We start from the raw sequence: 18603 nt of genomic DNA on the forward strand, positions 1-18603 counted from the left end.
ATTAAAAAATGCAATAGTTATATTTAATTTTCGTGTTATAGAATATTTTGGGTATGTCCAGTTTTTTGTTCTATACATAACACTGATGATACTCTTTTTTTTTTTTTTAAGATTTTATTTATTTATTTGAGAGAGAATGTGATGGGGGAGGGTCATAGGGAGAAGCAGACTCCCTGCTGAGAAGGGAGCCCGATGTGGGACTCGATCCCGGGACTCCAGGATCATGACCTGAGCTGAAGGCAGTCGCTTAACCAACTGAGCCTCCCAGGCGCCCCAACACTGATGAGATTCTTGAAGCCAAGTCCAAAACTCCTGTCTAGGTTTTTGAAAAAATGGTAGAGGTGATAAGAGTTGGAGAGGAAATTCTCCCATGCTGTTTGGGGTTTTAAGAAAAGCCTTTAGAAGTGAAAATGAAGCCTGACAAATGATCCAGGTCAGTGTTCTGGGAGGCAGAGACCTCCCTGGGAGTATGAGTTACCCCTGAAGCCTAGCCATAGGAGGTCCCTTCTTGGATGACAGAGATTATAGAACTCATTCAATATGGTGATAAAGACCAAGGAGCAGTATATATTCCTAAAGATATTTCCTGAAGACTGGGCTGTTTTTAATAAAAAGATACTGACATAATTTGTAAGGTGATCAAAGCTCCTGAAGGATTAAATTCTGAAGGGGAGGGGACAGAGCAGAGAGGTAACACTTTGGTTCTTTTGAGATCTAGAATATATTCTCTGAATTTGCTAACAGCTTTCAAGTTTACCAATCCAAACTGGTTAAGTATTTAGAGTAACTGAAGCAACTGTATGTAACTAAGATATGAGAAAAGGGATCACTCAGATTTGTGTAATGAGAGGTTATCCAACATGCTTGTGTCAGAGGCAATGTATTTTCTGGTTATTTTTAAGTTAGAGTTAATACTGTGTTTTTGCTTTTCAATTTGACCTGTTACAAATGTATATGAAGAATCTAGTTTGTACAAGGCTCAGAAGGATACAAAGATACTCCCACAAAATGTCCTGTTAGGAGGCTACCGTAAGGAAGAGAGAAACCCTCCACTCCATACTCAGAGCAGGAGAGACGGGGTGGGAGCCACAAGTGGGAACAAAGCGCTATGGGGGCTTAAAGTAGGGCTAGGTTAGGACAGGCTGATCCTGCAAAACATGTAAAGTGTATTACTGAGTTGGGGAAAATCAGCACGCTCAGAGGAGGCTGGAGAGAGTGCTACAACTTGATGATGCCAGTTCAGTGAAAATTAAACTCTTGATATAACAATAACTATTTAATTGTTAAGCTATCTCTAAAGAGTAGGTATTTCACAAATAGGTATATAAAAGATGAATTAATACATCCAAAGCCATGTAGTTGAGGGCTAATTCCTCGTTATGTAAACTTTTTAGTCAACATATATCTGGGCTCTTCCTGTGAGCTAGGCACTATGGGAGATAGAAAAGAGCATAACATGTGGTCCCTGTTACTAGTAACTTACATTCTAGTGAAGATCCAAGATGTCAAGTACAGGCAAGTGTGTGCTATCGCCAGCCTCTGTTCTGCTATTCAGTCAAGACACCTCCAGCAACTCTGCCTTCTGCAGCTCCTTAGGCTGTCCATCATCCACTGAGTTCTGAAGAACATAGCCTTTTCTGGAAGAAACTCCTTTCTTCAATGCTTCAGGCCAGTTTTGAGTCTCAAAGTATGTGGACAGGATATCAAATACTGTTAGAAGGGTAAAAAGAAAACACAGTGACCATAATGAGGAAAAAGAACTAGTAAAGGACTAATGAGGAAAAGGGTGTTCTGGAATAGTTCATTCAACAAGGCTACTCTGCACCACACATGGACCCGCTTGCCCACAAGGACCTCAGCCTACACGGAGAGATATGAGCCTGTGAAGGGACCGTGCCACAACTCTGAGAGGAAAACAGTACAATGGGGTCACCAAGGAGAGCCCCTAACATGGCTGAGAGGGGGAAGGAGCAGCCGAGATGCCCCTGGACTGAATTGTGAAGGATAGATAGGAATTCACTGTTCAATGATGGGTTGAACACAGGGCATTTTAGGCCAAGGGAAAAATTTCAACAATCTTTAACATAGTTGGGATCTAAGAAGAAGATGAAAAATGCCTCCCAGAGGCCAGAGTACCTGTCACAAAGTGCACGCAATAAAATCTGAGCACATCAGTCCCGGTGGCCAGGGGGGTGGGGGGCTGCTTCAGGGGCCATTTATACTTAAACACAATGCAAAGAAGTAGCACCAGAACTAACACACGTTAACTGTGGGCCATGTCAGCAGTACCTTGATTGATGGCTAGTATCTCTGAATGATAGTTCTTCTCATTCTGGCATCTGACCATGTATTTCTGGATCGGCAAGCGGGCTGTGTTGACAGAATGTTCTCGGGCTTTTTGAAACGTCACCTTCTGTGAATCACAGTTAAATATTTATCTTTTAAAACTGACGAAGATATTCTCATTGTAATATGCATAACAAATCGTGAGAAACCCCATTTACCACCATTCCAATTTCCATCTGTAATTGTAATTAAATGATAAGTGTATTAAAAATCAGTGGCCTACGGTAGAATGGAAGAAACTTCAGATAATGAAGAGTACTTGTTCCACGTAAGAAATGGCTTGTGCAGCAAACATCTCACTTGGGAGTCATCTAGCCACTAGTTTCCATTTACAACCACTTACAACCAAGAACAAATTAATTCAAGAGATCTGCATCCAAAAGTTCAAGCAGTCTAAATCAATCAGAGCAGAACACTCCTGACCCTAACTCAGTACGACACAATTCTGGATATCTGGAGTTTTCAGCTTCTAGCCATTCGGCAGCAGTAAATTCGACGAGAGAGAGGATTCAAGTCAGATACACCACAAGCAATAAGACAACATTAAGGTGTGAGAGCACAGAGCCCAACTAAAAGGAAGGGCTCTAAAAACTGCAGAAAGGTGTCATAAGAACTCAACAAACCGGGGCGCCTGGGTGGCTCAGATGGTTAAGCGTCTGCCTTCAGCTCAGGTCATGATCCCAGGGTCCTGGGATGGAGTCCCGCATTGGGCTCCCTGCTCCTTGGGAGCCTGCTTCTCCCTCTGCTTCTCTCTCTCTCTCTCTCCCCCTCTGTCTCTCATGAATAAATAAATAAAATATTAAAAAAAAAAAGAACTCAACAAACCCCCAAAATTTGAGGCCATTGAGGATCGGAGTACAGTAACTAATATCCCTTTAAAGATGTCCCTGAGTCATGAACTGAAGTTTAAATTGTATTTGCTACCTTGTAAGAAGTTCTGGAAAGATCATCTACCTACTTAGAATTTCAGGATTAGGGCGCCTGGGTGGCTCAGTTGGTTAAGCGACTGCCTTCGGCTCAGGTCATGATCCTGGAGTCTCTCGATCGAGTCCCGCATCGGGCTCCCTGCTCAGCAGGGAGTCTGCTTTGCCCTCTGACCCTCCCCCCTCTCATGTGCTCTCTCTCTTTCTCTCTCTCAAATAAATAAATAAAATCTTTAAAAAAAAAAGAATTTCAGGATTAAAAAGAAAGGTTTAGAATATTGGGATAATTAACATCCTTGGGTTTGGAAGGGGCCTCAATAGTTAACTATGCCACTCCAAACATCCATCCAATCTTTGTCTGTCCTCTATGGCCTCCTTCCCCAGTGGGCTCTGTCCTTAAGTGGACAATCCTTGTGACAAGGAGTTCCATGCATCCTGGGGAAACCTATTCCAATTTTGACAGTACGGGTTAAAAGGAAATTCTTGATAGCGAGGTTTTCTGTTTTCCCTGAGCGTTCCACTCATTTGTCCTAATTCCATCCCCCGGGGCCACACCACGCAAGTAAAATGGCTCCTCCACAAGAAGGCCGTTCAGGTACTCAACAGCAGTGATCTGTGCACTCTGTGCACTCTGCCGGTAGTCTCAGTTCTGTCACCTCTCCCTTGACTACGACTTAGTCTTGAGTCTCTTCATCATTCATGCCAAACGTTTCTGAATTGGTTCGAGCTTGCTGATGTCCTTTCCTACAGTGCTATAACTGACTGGCCACCCTGAGTGCGGTGTAACCAACTGGAGCTGCATGAAGCAGGCCTAGCACCTCTGTTACAATACTGGATTACTTGCTTCTCAGACTCACATGAGACACAATTCCAAGACAGAACTTCCAAAATGTGTTAAGTGATGCAATTAAGAGAAGATAAAGGTAGAGCTGCTCAAAGACTTCTTTGAAGAATAACACTCCTTTGCATACAAGGTCTATTATTTCTTGGTCTATATTTTGTTTTGTTTTTTAGTCTATTCTTTTGCAATCATTTTGACCTGGAGTACAAGAATTCCAAGTTAGCAGGAGACTTGGATGTTGCCCTGGAGGAGCTCATAGTCTAGTTTCTGTTCTCTGAACATTTAAAGATAAAACGATTCCCCCTTGAAATGTGCTCAGCATATTTTCTGTGAGGAAGTCAAACTCTCCAGTAACAACCAAAAAGTTTTATACCTCTGGCAAATTATTATGCCAATTATTTCTCAATTTAAATATTGCTGGAGAGATAAAACAATGTGTTAAAACTGCGTATCTGTTGATCATACACTGCTCACTGACCCTTTAGACTTTGCCTCTAAAAAGGGGCTGTCACTCTGCTGTGGGAGACTGCATTTGGCTACTGTTATGTCCTTTTAATGTCTTTTAAACTGTAACAGCCCCCCTAACTATTTGTTTCACTACACCGGCTTTTTTGGAAGTGTGGTCCAATTGTCCCACAGAATGTCTCACATTCAGTTTCCCCATGATTAAATGTAGTTTAAACATTTTCCAGTAAGAATACTTCCCAAGTGAGATTCCATCACATCGGGAGGCACATAATGTCACTAGTGGTGATTCTAAGTTTGAACATTTGGTAAGATGGTGACCTCCAGATCACTTCATTGTAATGGTACATTTTTGCCTTGCAATCTGTGGGATGATACTTTGAGACCACGTAAAGAGCCAGTTCCCCCACAACCTTCCGTTCAACCAATTCCCTGAAACCATGATTACCCTAGGAGTGACAAAATAATGATTTTTCAAATTCTATTATGTATTTCTCATTTAATAGCTGGCATTCTTAGAATTCCACCTCCACCCCCCACCTATTTTTTAGATTATCACTATTGAGTCATGGAACACTGACCTTTATAGAATATGTGCAATTCAGTTAAGTATCTGTATTAAATATGTGTATGTATCTCATACAGATATGAAAAAATATATAAAATACACTTACATATATGAAAAAATATATATATGCATAATATAACCACCAACAAATACCTGTGTGATCACAGACTATATCAAGAAGGATACACAAGAAAACAGTGGTTGGGGCACTTGGGTGGCTGTCAGTTATTCGGCTCAGGTCATGATCTCAGGGCTCCGGGACTGAGTCCCACATCGGGTGCCCTGCTGAGCAGGGAGTCTGCTTCTCACTCTCCCCCACCCCTACTCATACTCTACCTCTCTCTCTCTCAAATGAATAAATAAAATCTTAAAATATATATATTTAAAAAAATAAAAGAAAACAGTGGTTGCCTCAGGTGGGGGACACTGCAGGACAAGGATGGGAGGGAGACTTATTCCTCACTATTTTTTTCTTTTTATACACTTTAACTATTATATCATTATTTATTGTGTAGGCAATATGTTAATTAGTAATATAAACTAAACAATTATCTCAATAAGTATATAACAGAAACATATTTCAAAACTCCAATTATTCCAATGAAATTTCAATTCAACACAAGAAATCTGGACAGTCCTACTGACAATGAGATTATGGGATAAGTCTTATGTCAGCAGAAAAGATGGCCTAAGAAGGAGCAATCTCCTCCTCCGCAAAGAACAAATAGCTGGTAAGAATTGCGAGTCAATGCTTCGTTGGTTAAGATCAGAGTTACCCTTGCAGAACTGAAGAGAGGAGAAAAGAAAGGCTTTCAACATGGCTATGTATGTAATTACCCAACACTCCCCATTCCAGGTCCTAACAGGACTGTCAGATCAGGGGATCGCTAATGCTGATGAGGACAGGGAGCTTTACAAGTGGAAGGGCCAACCTAGGCAGGATAGGCTCCTTCTTCCTATTCTCTGAGTTTTTACGCCTTTTGCGTAAGATTATGAAAGGGCAGCTGCCTCTGAAAGTAAGCCCCGCTTTTCAAAATATAGTTGTTAGGTCTAAAATGTACATTTACCTTCTGAATGCTTTCGTCCACAAGTCCACCAAGGATGTAAACTTTGTTTAGATCAATATCTTCAAGAGCTAATGAAAAAATGAAGGCCATTGAGATCAAATCAGTTTTATAATTTCTAAATCCAAAGAAAGTAAAAGGAAAGAATTATTAATGATAAACGTAGAAATTTAATGAAATAGAAAACCAAAAGGTAACAGATTTGCTCATTCTCTGAAAAGACAAAGCTCTGGCATATCTAATCAAGAAAAAAAGGGAGTTGATTCAAATCAACATTAGGATTCAGAAAGGAGATGAAATTAAAATAACAGAGGAATGTGAAATAATTAGAAAAGAATACTAAGATCAACTTGATACCAACAAATTTGAAAATTATGTGAAATAATTAATTTTCTGGAAAATATAGGTATCTAACATTGATCCAAGAGGCCAAGGAAGGGAGCTGACTGGGGAAACTGGGAAAGATTGCAGGGAGCTCACAAGGCCCGGCTGAGGCTGTAGACCCTAGATCTGTACCGCTGTGCGCACACAGCAGCACATATGGAAAGCAGAGTGATGTATCCACCCATAAGAGGTGTGCTATTAGTGGTCATTCCTTTTTTTGTTTTTTTTTTAATACACCTTGGGTGGCTTTAACAAGTTCTGACACAGGGAATAATCAAACACAGGGCTAAGAACAAAGTGCTACATGAATCCATGCAGTAAAGTACATACCGTGTTCTGAGTCAGGAGTCAGGTACACAAGGGTTTCCAGAGGAAATAAACTAAAGCAGTCTTCCTCTGTTATGTCTAGCTGAAAAATGTAAATAATCCAATGTAGTGTGAACTAGGTTACGACACTACCCACACTGCAGCCACTAGTTACCAGGCATCTATTCTCTACTAGGCATGACCCTATGTGCATCACGGGGATACATGTCTGACAATCTGTTCTCAGAAAGTGCTCAGCTGGGGAGGGCAAGTAGAAAGGACAGACATTCAACCCTACAAAATGAGACAGAGTAACAAGAGACCCTAACAGATGTACAGGAAGGCTGCCCCAGGACGACAGATGAGGAAGTGACAATACCAGGGACGGCCTTCTACTGAAGGGAATGCTGGAACTCAGTTTCTGAAAAGAGGTGAGATTGACTGACACATACAAAAGGAAGAAGCACTGAAAATGGGGAGAATCACCAAAGAAAGGCATGAAGACAGGAAAGCAAGGGAACTTCGTAGCCCCAAGAGTGGGTCTGTTGGGCTCACATACAAGAATCATAAAACACCCATAGAGAAGAAAAGCTGGAAATGGTTGTATTATAGGACAGACTGTTAAGATGGTAACAGCTACCACAAGTAATTGTGCAGGACCACACAGGGTACCTCTCATGCTCACTGCCTCTGTGGACCTCCCTAGGAAAGTTCACACCACCCAGGTCCAGCTACATCACACAAACACACAAGACATTTTTAGTGGCACTTTTTAGGAAGTGATCTGGACTGTTGCCTCTATTATAATCACTGCATTCATGAGCCCTCAGGGAAAGAGATAAAAAATAACTGAGGATTCCCTAAAACTCATCTTGAATCCACATTACTTCCATAAGGATTTTCTCTTCCCCCACAACTCATGTTCCCTAATCCTGCACTAGTGTGAACAAGAAAGGAGTCATGGCATTTCCCCAAAACATTACTGGAGTATACAGTCTAGCATACAATACAAAAGGTACAAAACACAGTCCTAGAGACTGGTAATATTAGTTTGCCAATGCGGTAGAAGGATAGAAATTTAGAAATATAAGAACTGAGAGAGGTTCTAAAGTTTATTAGATTGCAATAGTGAAAATAATTCACATATTTTTATATCAAAATATGAAAAAGTTAAAAAAATTTAGTATGACCACACAACCTACTTTTCAAAGGACACTTCAAATAATATGCCCAATAAGGCTTACCAGGTAACTAGAAAATCCATCATTCATCCTCAAACACTCTTCGTACAGGGGACTGTCTGTTGTGAATCCAGTGAGGTAGATCCAAAATGGCCTGTTGGCTTTTTTATTTGAACCATACAACCTTCGGATCTGTCCAGCCAGTCTACTTAATTCCTTCAAAGAAATTAGGACAGCTTAGATTGGAAACATGCCCACTCTTTCTAAATTCATTATCAAACAAATGGTTACTCAGTAAGTTCACTGAATGCTACTCTGGGAAATCTCATGAACTAGAATGGCCCCTTTTATTCCAGGAGCTAGTATGTGTTATGTGTGTGCATGTGTGTTACACCCCATGGCACACACCTTATAGATCACAGTTAAGGTAATGATACTAGCCTGGAAATAGTGAGTTAATGCAAAGACTGAGCACTCTCCCTCCTTCTGGATCTGCTGTTATATAGCTCATAAGGTATATGGAATTGTTCTTTTAGTTCATATCTAAAATCTTACCATGTGATATTTACTATTCACTTTAAAAAAGTTAGATTACTATACAGACATTTTTTTTTATACTCATCAAATAAACTTAGCACCTTCTCCCTAACTCTAGAGATGGACTAGGGTCAGAAGTTTTAATTTTCCATGCTGATTCAGAGACAAACCCCTAAAGAAAGGTAGTTTCACAATCTGGCCTGATTTGGTTCAGGAGAGAAAAAACACTTTGGGTTTGATTTAATCTGATATCTCAATATAAACAGTAGAAAATTCTTAGTTGACCTTTTCAGAGGGCTATACTTAGAGGTTCCATGTAAGAACCCCAGATCTTCAGTCTTCCTAATCTCTCTGAAAAACATGCAAACAGTAGCACATATAACAGAGATGTTGGCAAACAGAAAAATCCATTTTGTGGTGTAAGGCCTAAAATGAAGGTCTACTACTGTGTGTTGCCTAGACATCTGGTGAAACCAGGTGGGCCCTGAAAAACCCAACTGCAAGTTCTCCCAATTCTGCTCCCTTGTATAAGGTCCCCTAGCTAAACAATCCTTTCTATAAAAGGAACCAAGTATAGTTCCTGCTTATCCCTAAGTAGTGGGTTTTGATTCCCCGCGAGCCCAAAGAGTTATTCCCAGCAAATCAATCACATCTTCCTGCAGGAACCAAGGGGTACTCCACCCTTGTGACACTACAAAGCCTGCCTCCCACAGCCCGTGGTTGTTCATTCTATTCCCGAGTGTAATACCACATGGCCCTGCCTAGCATGCAGTGTCATCTTCCCCCTGCGCTGAGTACTGGTGACTAATAAACTGCTATCACTCTTAGCTGTCCAATGTCAAGTGTGTATTCTTCAGCCATCCCTAGAACCCTACGGTGGAATCCCTCCTTCACAATAGGGTGAATGGAAAACGATTAAAACACATATATTGCAGGAAGCCGTCCCACCAGGTCATCTCCCAACATGCAACCAGGCAAGTAGTCCTCTTCCCAGTAGAAAACCAGATTTCATCTCTGGAGAGCTGAACATGAAAGACCCCATCTAGATTGTGGACACCATAAACACAGAGGCAACAGTGTGGGGCTCAAAACAGAAGATAAAATAACACTTTGCAAACTAAACCAGAGCATATCTAGTCTCTTTCTGATTCTTAACAATAGCCATCTTGGAGCTGAATAGCCACGTGTAAAAAAAACTAAACTTTTGCTGGTTTACTATGGAATTACAGAGGCTGGAACTGGTTATGCTCTTTGTCAAAGCTGCTCCCTTCTGGGGGCGCCTGGGTGGCTCAGTCGTTAAGCATCTGCCTTTGGCTCAGGTCATGATCCCAGGGTCCTGGGATCGAGCTCCGCATCGGGCTCCCTGCTCCATGGGAAGCCTGCTTCTCCCTCTCCCACTCCCCCTGCTTGTGTTCCCTCTCTCGCTGTGTCTCTCTCTGTCAAATAAATAAATAAAATCTTTAAAAAAAAAAAAAAAGCTGCTCCCTTCTGGACCTCCCTCATGTGAGCAGGAATTCGGAGCTTAATGGATGTCCTACCTTCTTAGACATGTGGTGGGTCATACTCAGATCAATACAGAGTCTTGGTCCTGAGTGTTTGGCTTCCCAAAGTCTCTCCTTGGTTAAGGATCTCAGAAAACGTTTGCTGTGCTGGGGGCAGATGCCTAGAGTAGAAATATCAGAAAGAAATAAAAGTGGGAAAACAGGAATACATTCAGTAAGAAACAAATCTCCCCAGCCAAGTGAGTACTTTTTGCATATAAAGAAAAGCTTGAAACTCATATAAGGTATTCATTCATTTGGGGACAGCAGAGTGGTGTGGAGTGTGGGCTCTGGAGCACAATGCTAAGTCTAAATCAGAGTTCAGCCCATTCTTTTATTACTATATGATCTTGGGCATGTTATTCAATTTCTAAGTCTCAGTCTCTTTACCTACAAAATGGGGATAAGAAAAGCACCTACCCTTTAGGGTAATGCATGTAAAATTCTTAGCAATGAACCTAGCACATAACACTGAATAAATGTTAGCTGCTAATGTTATCATTCCTTCTACTTCTGAGCTTATAAACACACATGTGCCCTAGATATGTGAAGCCTTAAATTTTGCTTTCACTGATACTTTGATTTCCAACAAAATAGAACAATAGGTTCTACCTCCAAGATGTTTGTTTTTACTTAAAAACAACATTCCTACTCTCCTAGGAACATGCAGATACCAGTCTGCTAAGACATAAATATGATTATGCCAGCAATCTGATGTATTGTTACCTGAATTTTCTACACGATTGGCCTTTCTTCTTTCTTTTTCTTGCTTTCTTTTGCTCTTCTTTGCTGCAACTATCTTTTCCCAGTGTCTCTGTTTTCTTTGGACATTTTTCTTACGTTATCCAGAAAACAAAATTGAGAACTTCATAAGCACCAAAATGGAAAATGAATATTCGAAAGTTACTTATTTTTTTAAATGAGATTTAAAATTAGGAGAGAAAAAGGATATTAGTGTCAAAAAAAAAAAAAAAAAAAGACTGGATTATGTTCAGAGAAAGCAGAGCCCCAAGAAAGAGATGTGAGGTGCCCAAAATAAATGTATTAGGGACAGGGCCTACAGCAGAGTTTAGATTTCCCGACCCTTCTGAGGTATATCAAAAATTCCTCTTGAACTTGATTTACTCTTCTTATGACTCAAGTGGAACTGAAACCTGTAACCAGTTAGCAGGAAATTCATCCAATTTTGGAACACACCAAACTCATTCCTAGTCTTTTTGTTACTAGGACCTACCCTTATACAAGGGGTCTCTGGGACAAAGCATCATTCCAGAGCCCACGGCCGGGCAACTCTCTGCACTTACTGAGCACCACATTGCACTGCCTGCAGGCAGCGTCTCTCCCTCCCGATGCTCGCATTCCACATCGATCTGTAGAAGCCGGAAGCTTTCAGAGATGCTATCTTCTCCTGTGTCCTCTAGGATGACCTCTTGCTCCTGTAGCACACGTGAGTCTGTTTTCTGAGCACTCCCTTCCAATTTCCAGTCCATGTGCTTAGTCTTCTGTCCCTTTCACCCAGGTTAGAGAAAGGCAGAATGATGTGAGACATTACATTATTTCCCTTACAGAGCTATTTCCCTATGTCCAAATGTCAAATAGTGTTACTGTGTTGCCAAAGGAGTAAAAGTGTGGAAATATTAACACAGATTTGTTGAAAGGAGAAAAGCATCTGTGTCTTCCAGAGACTGAAAGCCACAGTCACCGCCATGACTATTAATGACTATTAATATCCATCAGAGGTGCTGAAGTAGGAAAATATGGAGAACCACTGCTATGGCACACTTAACCAATGCCGTAGTTTCAAAGCGCTGTTCAAAATCCCTGGGAAGGTTGTGAGTAAAAAATGTTCTAGGGCGCCTGGGTGGCTCAGTCGTTAAGCGTCTGCCTTCAGCTCAGGTCATGATCCCAGGGTCCCGGGATCGAGTCCCACATCGGGCTCCCTGCTCAGTGGGAAGCCTGCTTCTCCCTCTCCCACTCCCCCTGCTTGTGTTCCCTCTCTCACTGTGTCTCTATCTGTCAAATAAATAAATAAAATCTTTAAAAAAAAATGTTCTAGTCTATAGCTAAGTGTCACAGACAGAACAATATGTCCACTGCTTCTGGCTGCTCCTCTAAGTCCAGTGAGCTACCACCGTCTTTGGAAAAGTCTATCTTTGCAAAAGCAAATCTATGTAATACGATCCAGGCAGATGAAAGAAAAATAAAGACCTATTTATAATGAAAAGTAATGATCCTCACTCCAACCCCTCCCACCTCTAGTGGCAACCTGTTAACCAGGTGTTTTTAGTTCATTTGGTAATTGACTCCTGAACCTGAAATCATATACTTTCGTTACTTCTTGAATCATCAACTTGGAATTTTATCAACTCCCTATGAAACACTAAAATTCAAATCACCTTATTTTTTATTTTTCTGTTAGTTACACTGACCTTTAAAATGTTTTTGAGGTATAATTTACATACAGTAAAATGCAAAGATTTTAAGGGTATAGCTCAGTAATGTGTGTGAAGGTTAAATATACGAGTTCAATGAATTTTTGACAAAAGCACAGGGCCTTACTCATACCCTCATCAAGATATGGAACATTTCCGTCACTCTAGAAAGTTCCTTGCCTTCTGCACTTTCCAAGTCAATCTCCATCCCATTCCCACAACCAGCCAAAAGCAACCGTTGCTTTTTTCTATAACCATAGATTAACTGTGCCTATTATAGAACATCATATATATGGACTCAACCAGTGATGTTGACACTTTCCCCCTCAACATGTTTTGAGATTCATCCATGTTGCTTCATGTATTCGTAAGTTTATTCCTTTTAATTACTGAGCAGAATTCCATTGTTTGACTGTATCACAATTTGTTTATTCTCCTGTTGATGGACATTGGAGATTTTTTCCAGTCTGGGACTATTATGAATAAAGCTGCTATGAACATTCTCTTACGAGTGTTTTTGTGGATGTATATTCTCATATCTGTTGGCTAAGTACCTAACAGTAGAGTTGATGGGGCATAGGATAGTTGCCTATTTAACTCATAAAAGACGGCCTTCACTTTCCCAAGGTAACTGCACCATTTCACAGTGCTGTCAGCAATGAAGGAGACTTCATATGCTCTGCATCATCACCAACATTTGCTGTTGTTAGAGTTCTTAATCTAAGCCATTCTTGTGCAGTGGAACCTAGTTGTGTTTTAATTTGCATTTTTTTGATTGTTAATGATATTGAGCACTTTTTCTGGCAATTTATTGGTCATTCATAATATATCTTTGTAAGATTTCTGACCAAGTCTTTTGCTCATTTTTAAATTATCTTTTTATTAATGAGCTGTGGAAGTTTAACATATTTCTAGATACAAGTCCTTTTTCAGACATGTGTATTGAGAATATTTTCTCCCAGTCTGTGGCCTGCCTATTCATTTTCTTAACACTGCTTTTTTGTTGAGCAGAAATTTTAAATTTTAATCGTCTAATTTATCATTCTTTTCTTTTATAGTTAATGCTTTCTGTAACCTCTAAGAAATCTTTGCCTACCCTAAAAACACAGATATTCTATGTTCCTTTCTAGAAGCTTTATAATTTTGGCTTTTACCTTTAGGCCTATAATCCACCTTAAATTCATTTCTCGCAAGGATAACAGGCTTATCCTGCCTGTTCCATGCCTGAAAACAGTTTCTTCATATAATCTGTCCAATTTTACAGCTTTTTTTATCCTAGGAAGGTAAGTCCAATACCCATACCTCTGTCCTGACAATTATCAGAAGACATCTTTACTATGTTTAAGAATATCTTTAAACTTCTACTTCTTGTTCAACAATTTCAGGGTTAGGCTCTGAACATAAACACCCTTATCTTTCCCTCTTTCTCTCTTCTTCCTTCAATGTTCCAATTTTGGTAAGCTGAAGCTTTAATTTTACACGTTCAAGACAGATTCTACATTGTGTCATCAAATTAATCCTTTTGGGCTTTGTCTATCCCCTTGGTTGTTTCTACAATTTGTAGATCAGTAAACTGCATTTATATTAACTATAAATATTACCCACTATAGAGCTGAGTAGTAGTGTCCGAGGATTATATTTTGTTCTCTAATGTGGTTTTTTGGTATTTATTTGAGAGAGTGCATGTGCACACACATGTGTGCAGGGGGAGGGGCAGAGGGAGAGGGAGAGATTCTCCACTGAGCAAGGAACTTGACCTCAGGACCCTGAGATCATGACCTGAGCCGAAACCAAGGGTCGGACGCTAAACCAACAGCCACCCAGGCCACCCTGTTCTCTAATGTTTAGACCAATGTTCATAGCAAACATTTTTAGTGTTGAGCTCATACTGTTTTCTTGTACTCCATCAAATGCTCAAAATCAGGCCAAATTTTAGTTTTGTTTTTCATTTAGACATAATAGGCTGTTGTAGTGGAAACAGCAATCTTAGGATTTAGCTGTGCTTCTCAGCTTCCTACCTGTGAGTAGTGGGATAATAGCCTAAACTGTTAACTCTTTGTCACAGATTCTATGAGATGGGATAATACTACATCCCAGGACCGTTGCAAGAACTAGACATATGTCATTTACCTGACATGGAACAACTACTCATGAAATACAGGTTCTTCAAACCCCTTCAGTGTTGTTTTTTTAGTTTTTCTAAAAAGGTAAGGTTCTGAGCAGTTTTGGGTATTTATCACACATCATGTGAACAACATATGACCACTAGATATATTCCTGAAGATGGCCAAGTAAATTACATTCTAGATTTTCAAAGTTATAGATTAGACATTTGTGTTCATTTTCTTATATAAGCTAAAGTTTACTTTTGCTCAATAATCTAATACTCAGTACAAATTTTAATATATTTATACCATTGACTATGTCACTATGAATTTATGGCATACACAAAACTTAGTAGTGTATATTATTTCTAGAGAAATGAGGAAAATACCAAGTTATTCTTAGACATTTCAGAAGTGCTGCACTGTTCACATATGAAGTGACGTTGATTATAAATACCTTTTTTAAGAAAAGACAGCCAGACCTGTTATGACCATTCCTTTAGATGACTGAACAAATCTTACTGTGCCTTTTTTCTACATTTTTCTACATTTACGCATTCAAAAAAAGAACAAATGAAAACTTTAAGATAAACTGGCTCAATACCTAACCGCATTTTATTAGGGTAAGAAAACAGATCAATTTGTTAAACGAATGCCAGTTTGTTAGTAGCCATGTGCTTTCCCTCCTCTCTACTCCACAGCATTTTGTATTCTGTTTGTCCATTCATTCAGTCAATAAATATTCATTGAGCTCCTCCTCTCTGTCAGACCCTTTTGGGGAATGACTGGGAGGCAATGAATGTAGATGTCTCATTGGAGAAGTCTGGCTGGGAAGGAGAAAAGAGAGCTAGGGTTGGAGTAGCTGGAGGGGCTGCAGAGTTTTTCACTGTTGTTTAGAAAACTGGAAGGTCTACGTTCATGTTTCCTCTCCTACCAAACTGAATTCCTCTGCAGGAGGGACTGTGTACTTACATTTGCATAAATACTGTAACAGCTTACAATATAGAACCTTGCAAACAGCAGTGTTTGAATAAATGTTTGTTGCACTAAACTGAATTTTACCACTAGCACCCCCATTCCCTTCTTCCTATTCCCCTCTTTGTATCTCACATCTCTCCAAGTTCCTATAGTCCCTGAGGATGTTTTTCAGGAACCCGGGATACAATATTGAAAATCAAATGAAGGCAATTCCAACCAACACCAGAAGAGTCTGAGATATAGCAGACTGGGCAGGAACCACATCTTTTTCATCTTTGTATCTTTAGTGGCCAGCACAAGGGTTGGCACAAAATGGAAGCTCAGTAAATATTCAATAGAAGCTTGCCACCTATTGATCCTCAGAAAGCTACCGTGAAATTAGGCATCACAGAAGAACAAATCTTTTTAATCTGTGTGAGACGTTGTCTATGCCCAGATTTAGCATTTCATTTCTTCATTGAAAAGTGTTTTCTGGGGGCACCTGGATGGCTGTCAGTTGAGCGCCCAAGTCTTGATTTCAGCTCGGGTCATAATCTTAGGGTCCTGAGATTGAGCCCTGTTGTCAGGCTCAGCACGGAGTATGCTTGGGATTCGCTCCCTCTGCCCCTCTCCTCTGTGTGTGTGTACTCTCTCTCAAAAACACAAATAAATCTTAAACAAAGAAAAAAATGTGTTTCTGAACCTCTGTTACAGGCCCAGTACAGAGTGCTGGGTTATTCAATTAATTACACTAATCATGTAACAGTTACTAAGCACCCAATATAATAGTACATGCTGAGGATTTGAGACTGATGTCCATTCTGCCTTTACAGGGGTCCAATTATCTGACTCAGCCTTGCATGACAGCTGGTCTGCCTGTTTCCCCACTACATTATAAGCCCTTCCAGGGAAAAGAGGATAAAGAATTCAGGTGCACACCCCCAGTATCCAGTACTGAGCCTTGCAGAATAAAAGCATCTTAAATGTTTGATAATTATGTTACCCTTCTGCTCAGAACTATGCAGTATTCTCCATTTCACTTATAGCACGTAACTGAAATCCTTACAATGGCCTATATGATCATTAAGGTCTACCTCCCCCACCAAGTGTCCTCTGCACTTTCTGGTCTACTTGCTGCTCCTAACATACCAAGGATATTCCCACCTCAGGGCCTTTGCCTTTGCTGTCATTTCTACCTCCAGTGCTCTTCCCCTAGATAATTATATGACTACCTGTCTCATTCTATTCTGATTTTCACTATCCAACATGGCACATGTTTTACTTACTTTTTATCTGAACTTCCCCATTCCTATATTCCACCTGCTTAAATGCAGGTGTTCTGTCTGCTTTGTCCACTACCCTATATGCCTAGAAAAGGGCTTGGTACACAACAGACACTCAATAAATACTTGCTGACTTAATAAATTCTCCACCCCCCCACCTCTGAGTTGACAGAGGCCTCAGATGTTTTCTAACCTAAGTCCCACCTGATGAGCATATCTCTGGGTGCTAAGTGATGGGCCAGTCTCTGTTTGCACGCTTCTCTCATTTTCTAAAATTTAGTCCACCGAAGCTAACTCTAGTCCTCTGGAACTAGAACACCCAGACCCCAGGCCTGAGAGTACCCCGCCCGTGGGCCACACCGGCTGCTAGTGTCAGGGGAAGCAGCAAGGGAAAGCACCAAGGTGGAGGACACGAGGCGACACGACGGTTGAGGGCTGCTTCCCGGCGTCTGCCCCGCCCACGAACGAGGCGGCAGTCCCAAGCCAGACCCCTCCAGCCCCAGGCCGGCCCCACAACGAGCCCCGGGCGTACCTGAACCCCTCAACTCAAGCGGCCTCGGCGGCGCACACCAGGACCCGCCTCCGGAACAACTTCCGGTTCCCGCCCCCTCTCCGAATGGCATTCTGGGAGTTGTAGTTCTCAGCCTGGCAGCTCGGCGAGCAGGGGCCAGTGGGAGGCTTTGCCTTCCACCCACGCTGGCACCACCGAGGTGCGTACCGCCCAGGTATTGCCTCGCTTGTCTGAGCCTGTTTCGCCGGCTGTGAGATGGAGATTACAATTCCAGCCGCTTGCCGACCTCACAAGGCCGCGGCAGGCAACCGGGGGCTTTGATGGCTGTCAAGGGCTGGTCGTTGCGAAACTGGGCTGAAACCCGTCTTGAACCACCCCCTCATCTCACAGCCTGGGGGCCTCCCCGACAAGCAGCAGAGCCCAGGAGCCGACACAGCCTTCCCTGAGCACACAGCTGCCCTCACCACCACCTGGCTTTCCAGGCAGACACCAGGGATATCCGGGCTTGGACCCTTAACGAATGAGTCTAGCCTCTGACCGACCATTCTCCTTTATCCAACTCACCTTACAGATCCACGGAGAAAGCGAGGCTCAGAGAACTGAAGAGACTTCTCCAAGCTTTGGCCTGATAAAAACTATCACCCACTCTTCACTCTTCCCTTTATTCCTGCAATCGTAGGGGTCTCACCCTTTCAGAGAGAGCCTAACATGAATGAGCCCGAAATATCTCCCGCCCAAGAAACCACAGCCCTGTTGGATCCCTCCTTGACCCCACACTTTTTCCCTCTCTGGACTCTTCTTTCGACAGCTCCTGCAGCACCTCCATCCTGCCCCTAGTCCTTCAGTCCCATCCTTTATCTCCTACTGGAGCAATTTTTAAATGCTAAAAGTAAACATTCTTTATCTCCCAGAAGGCTTTTCCTAAAACCCAGCGCTAACCTCTCTTCTCAGCTCAGAAGCTGGTCCTGGCTTCCCACTCAGCAGGGCTTGCAAAGTGGCTGAAAGGGTCTTCAGTGGCTCCTACCAGTCCCTACCAGTCCTACCAGTCCACACCTGCCAGTCCCTGCACTTTGCACTCAGCCAAACTGGATACCTCCCTCTCTCCCAGCCACTGCTCTAGTGTCTCTTCACCTTTGAATGAGCTCATGGCCATCCCCAC

General features: G+C 41.6%; 1 protein-coding gene across 4 annotated transcripts; it reads right to left on the minus strand.

Moving 5' to 3' along the window:
* Positions 1-163: 163 nt before the first annotated feature.
* TRMT10B (tRNA methyltransferase 10B) lies at positions 164-17535 on the minus strand. Of its 4 annotated transcripts, XR_003523903.1 has the most exons (10): positions 17466-17535; positions 11461-11664; positions 10883-10991; positions 10154-10278; positions 8142-8294; positions 6922-7000; positions 6211-6278; positions 2290-2413; positions 1484-1710; positions 164-316 (listed from the first exon to the last, which is right to left on the minus strand). XR_003523903.1 is itself a non-coding variant. In XM_027616895.1 (9 exons), the coding sequence occupies exons 2-9, from the start codon at positions 11644-11646 to the stop codon at positions 1556-1558; spliced, it is 999 nt and encodes a 332-aa protein (XP_027472696.1). In that variant the 5' UTR covers positions 11647-11664; positions 17466-17535; the 3' UTR covers positions 164-1555. The 4 variants fall into 4 exon arrangements, 3 of the variants coding, with proteins under 3 accessions (XP_027472696.1, XP_027472697.1, XP_027472698.1); XM_027616895.1 differs by having other exon boundaries at positions 164-1710; XM_027616896.1 differs by lacking the exons at positions 6211-6278; positions 6922-7000 and having other exon boundaries at positions 164-1710.
* Between the last annotated feature and the right edge of the window lie 1068 nt (positions 17536-18603).

The sequence above is a fragment of the Zalophus californianus genome, chromosome 13 (genome assembly GCF_009762305.2).
Source record: "Zalophus californianus isolate mZalCal1 chromosome 13, mZalCal1.pri.v2, whole genome shotgun sequence".
Lineage (NCBI taxonomy): Eukaryota > Metazoa > Chordata > Mammalia > Carnivora > Otariidae > Zalophus > Zalophus californianus.

Bases quoted from the DNA above. Each gene is read 5' to 3' on its own strand.
- TRMT10B (XM_027616895.1), bottom strand. From the start codon at position 11,646: ATGGACTGGAAATTGGAAGGGAGTGCTCAGAAAACAGACTCACGTGTG. The intron at 7,001-8,141 runs GTAAGCCTTATT...TACATTTTTCAG, and splicing joins ATGGATTTTCTAGTTACCTG to CTAGACATAACAGAGGAAGA. The intron at 6,279-6,921 runs GTATGTACTTTA...TTTTTTCATTAG, and splicing joins GACTCCTGACTCAGAACACG to CTCTTGAAGATATTGATCTA.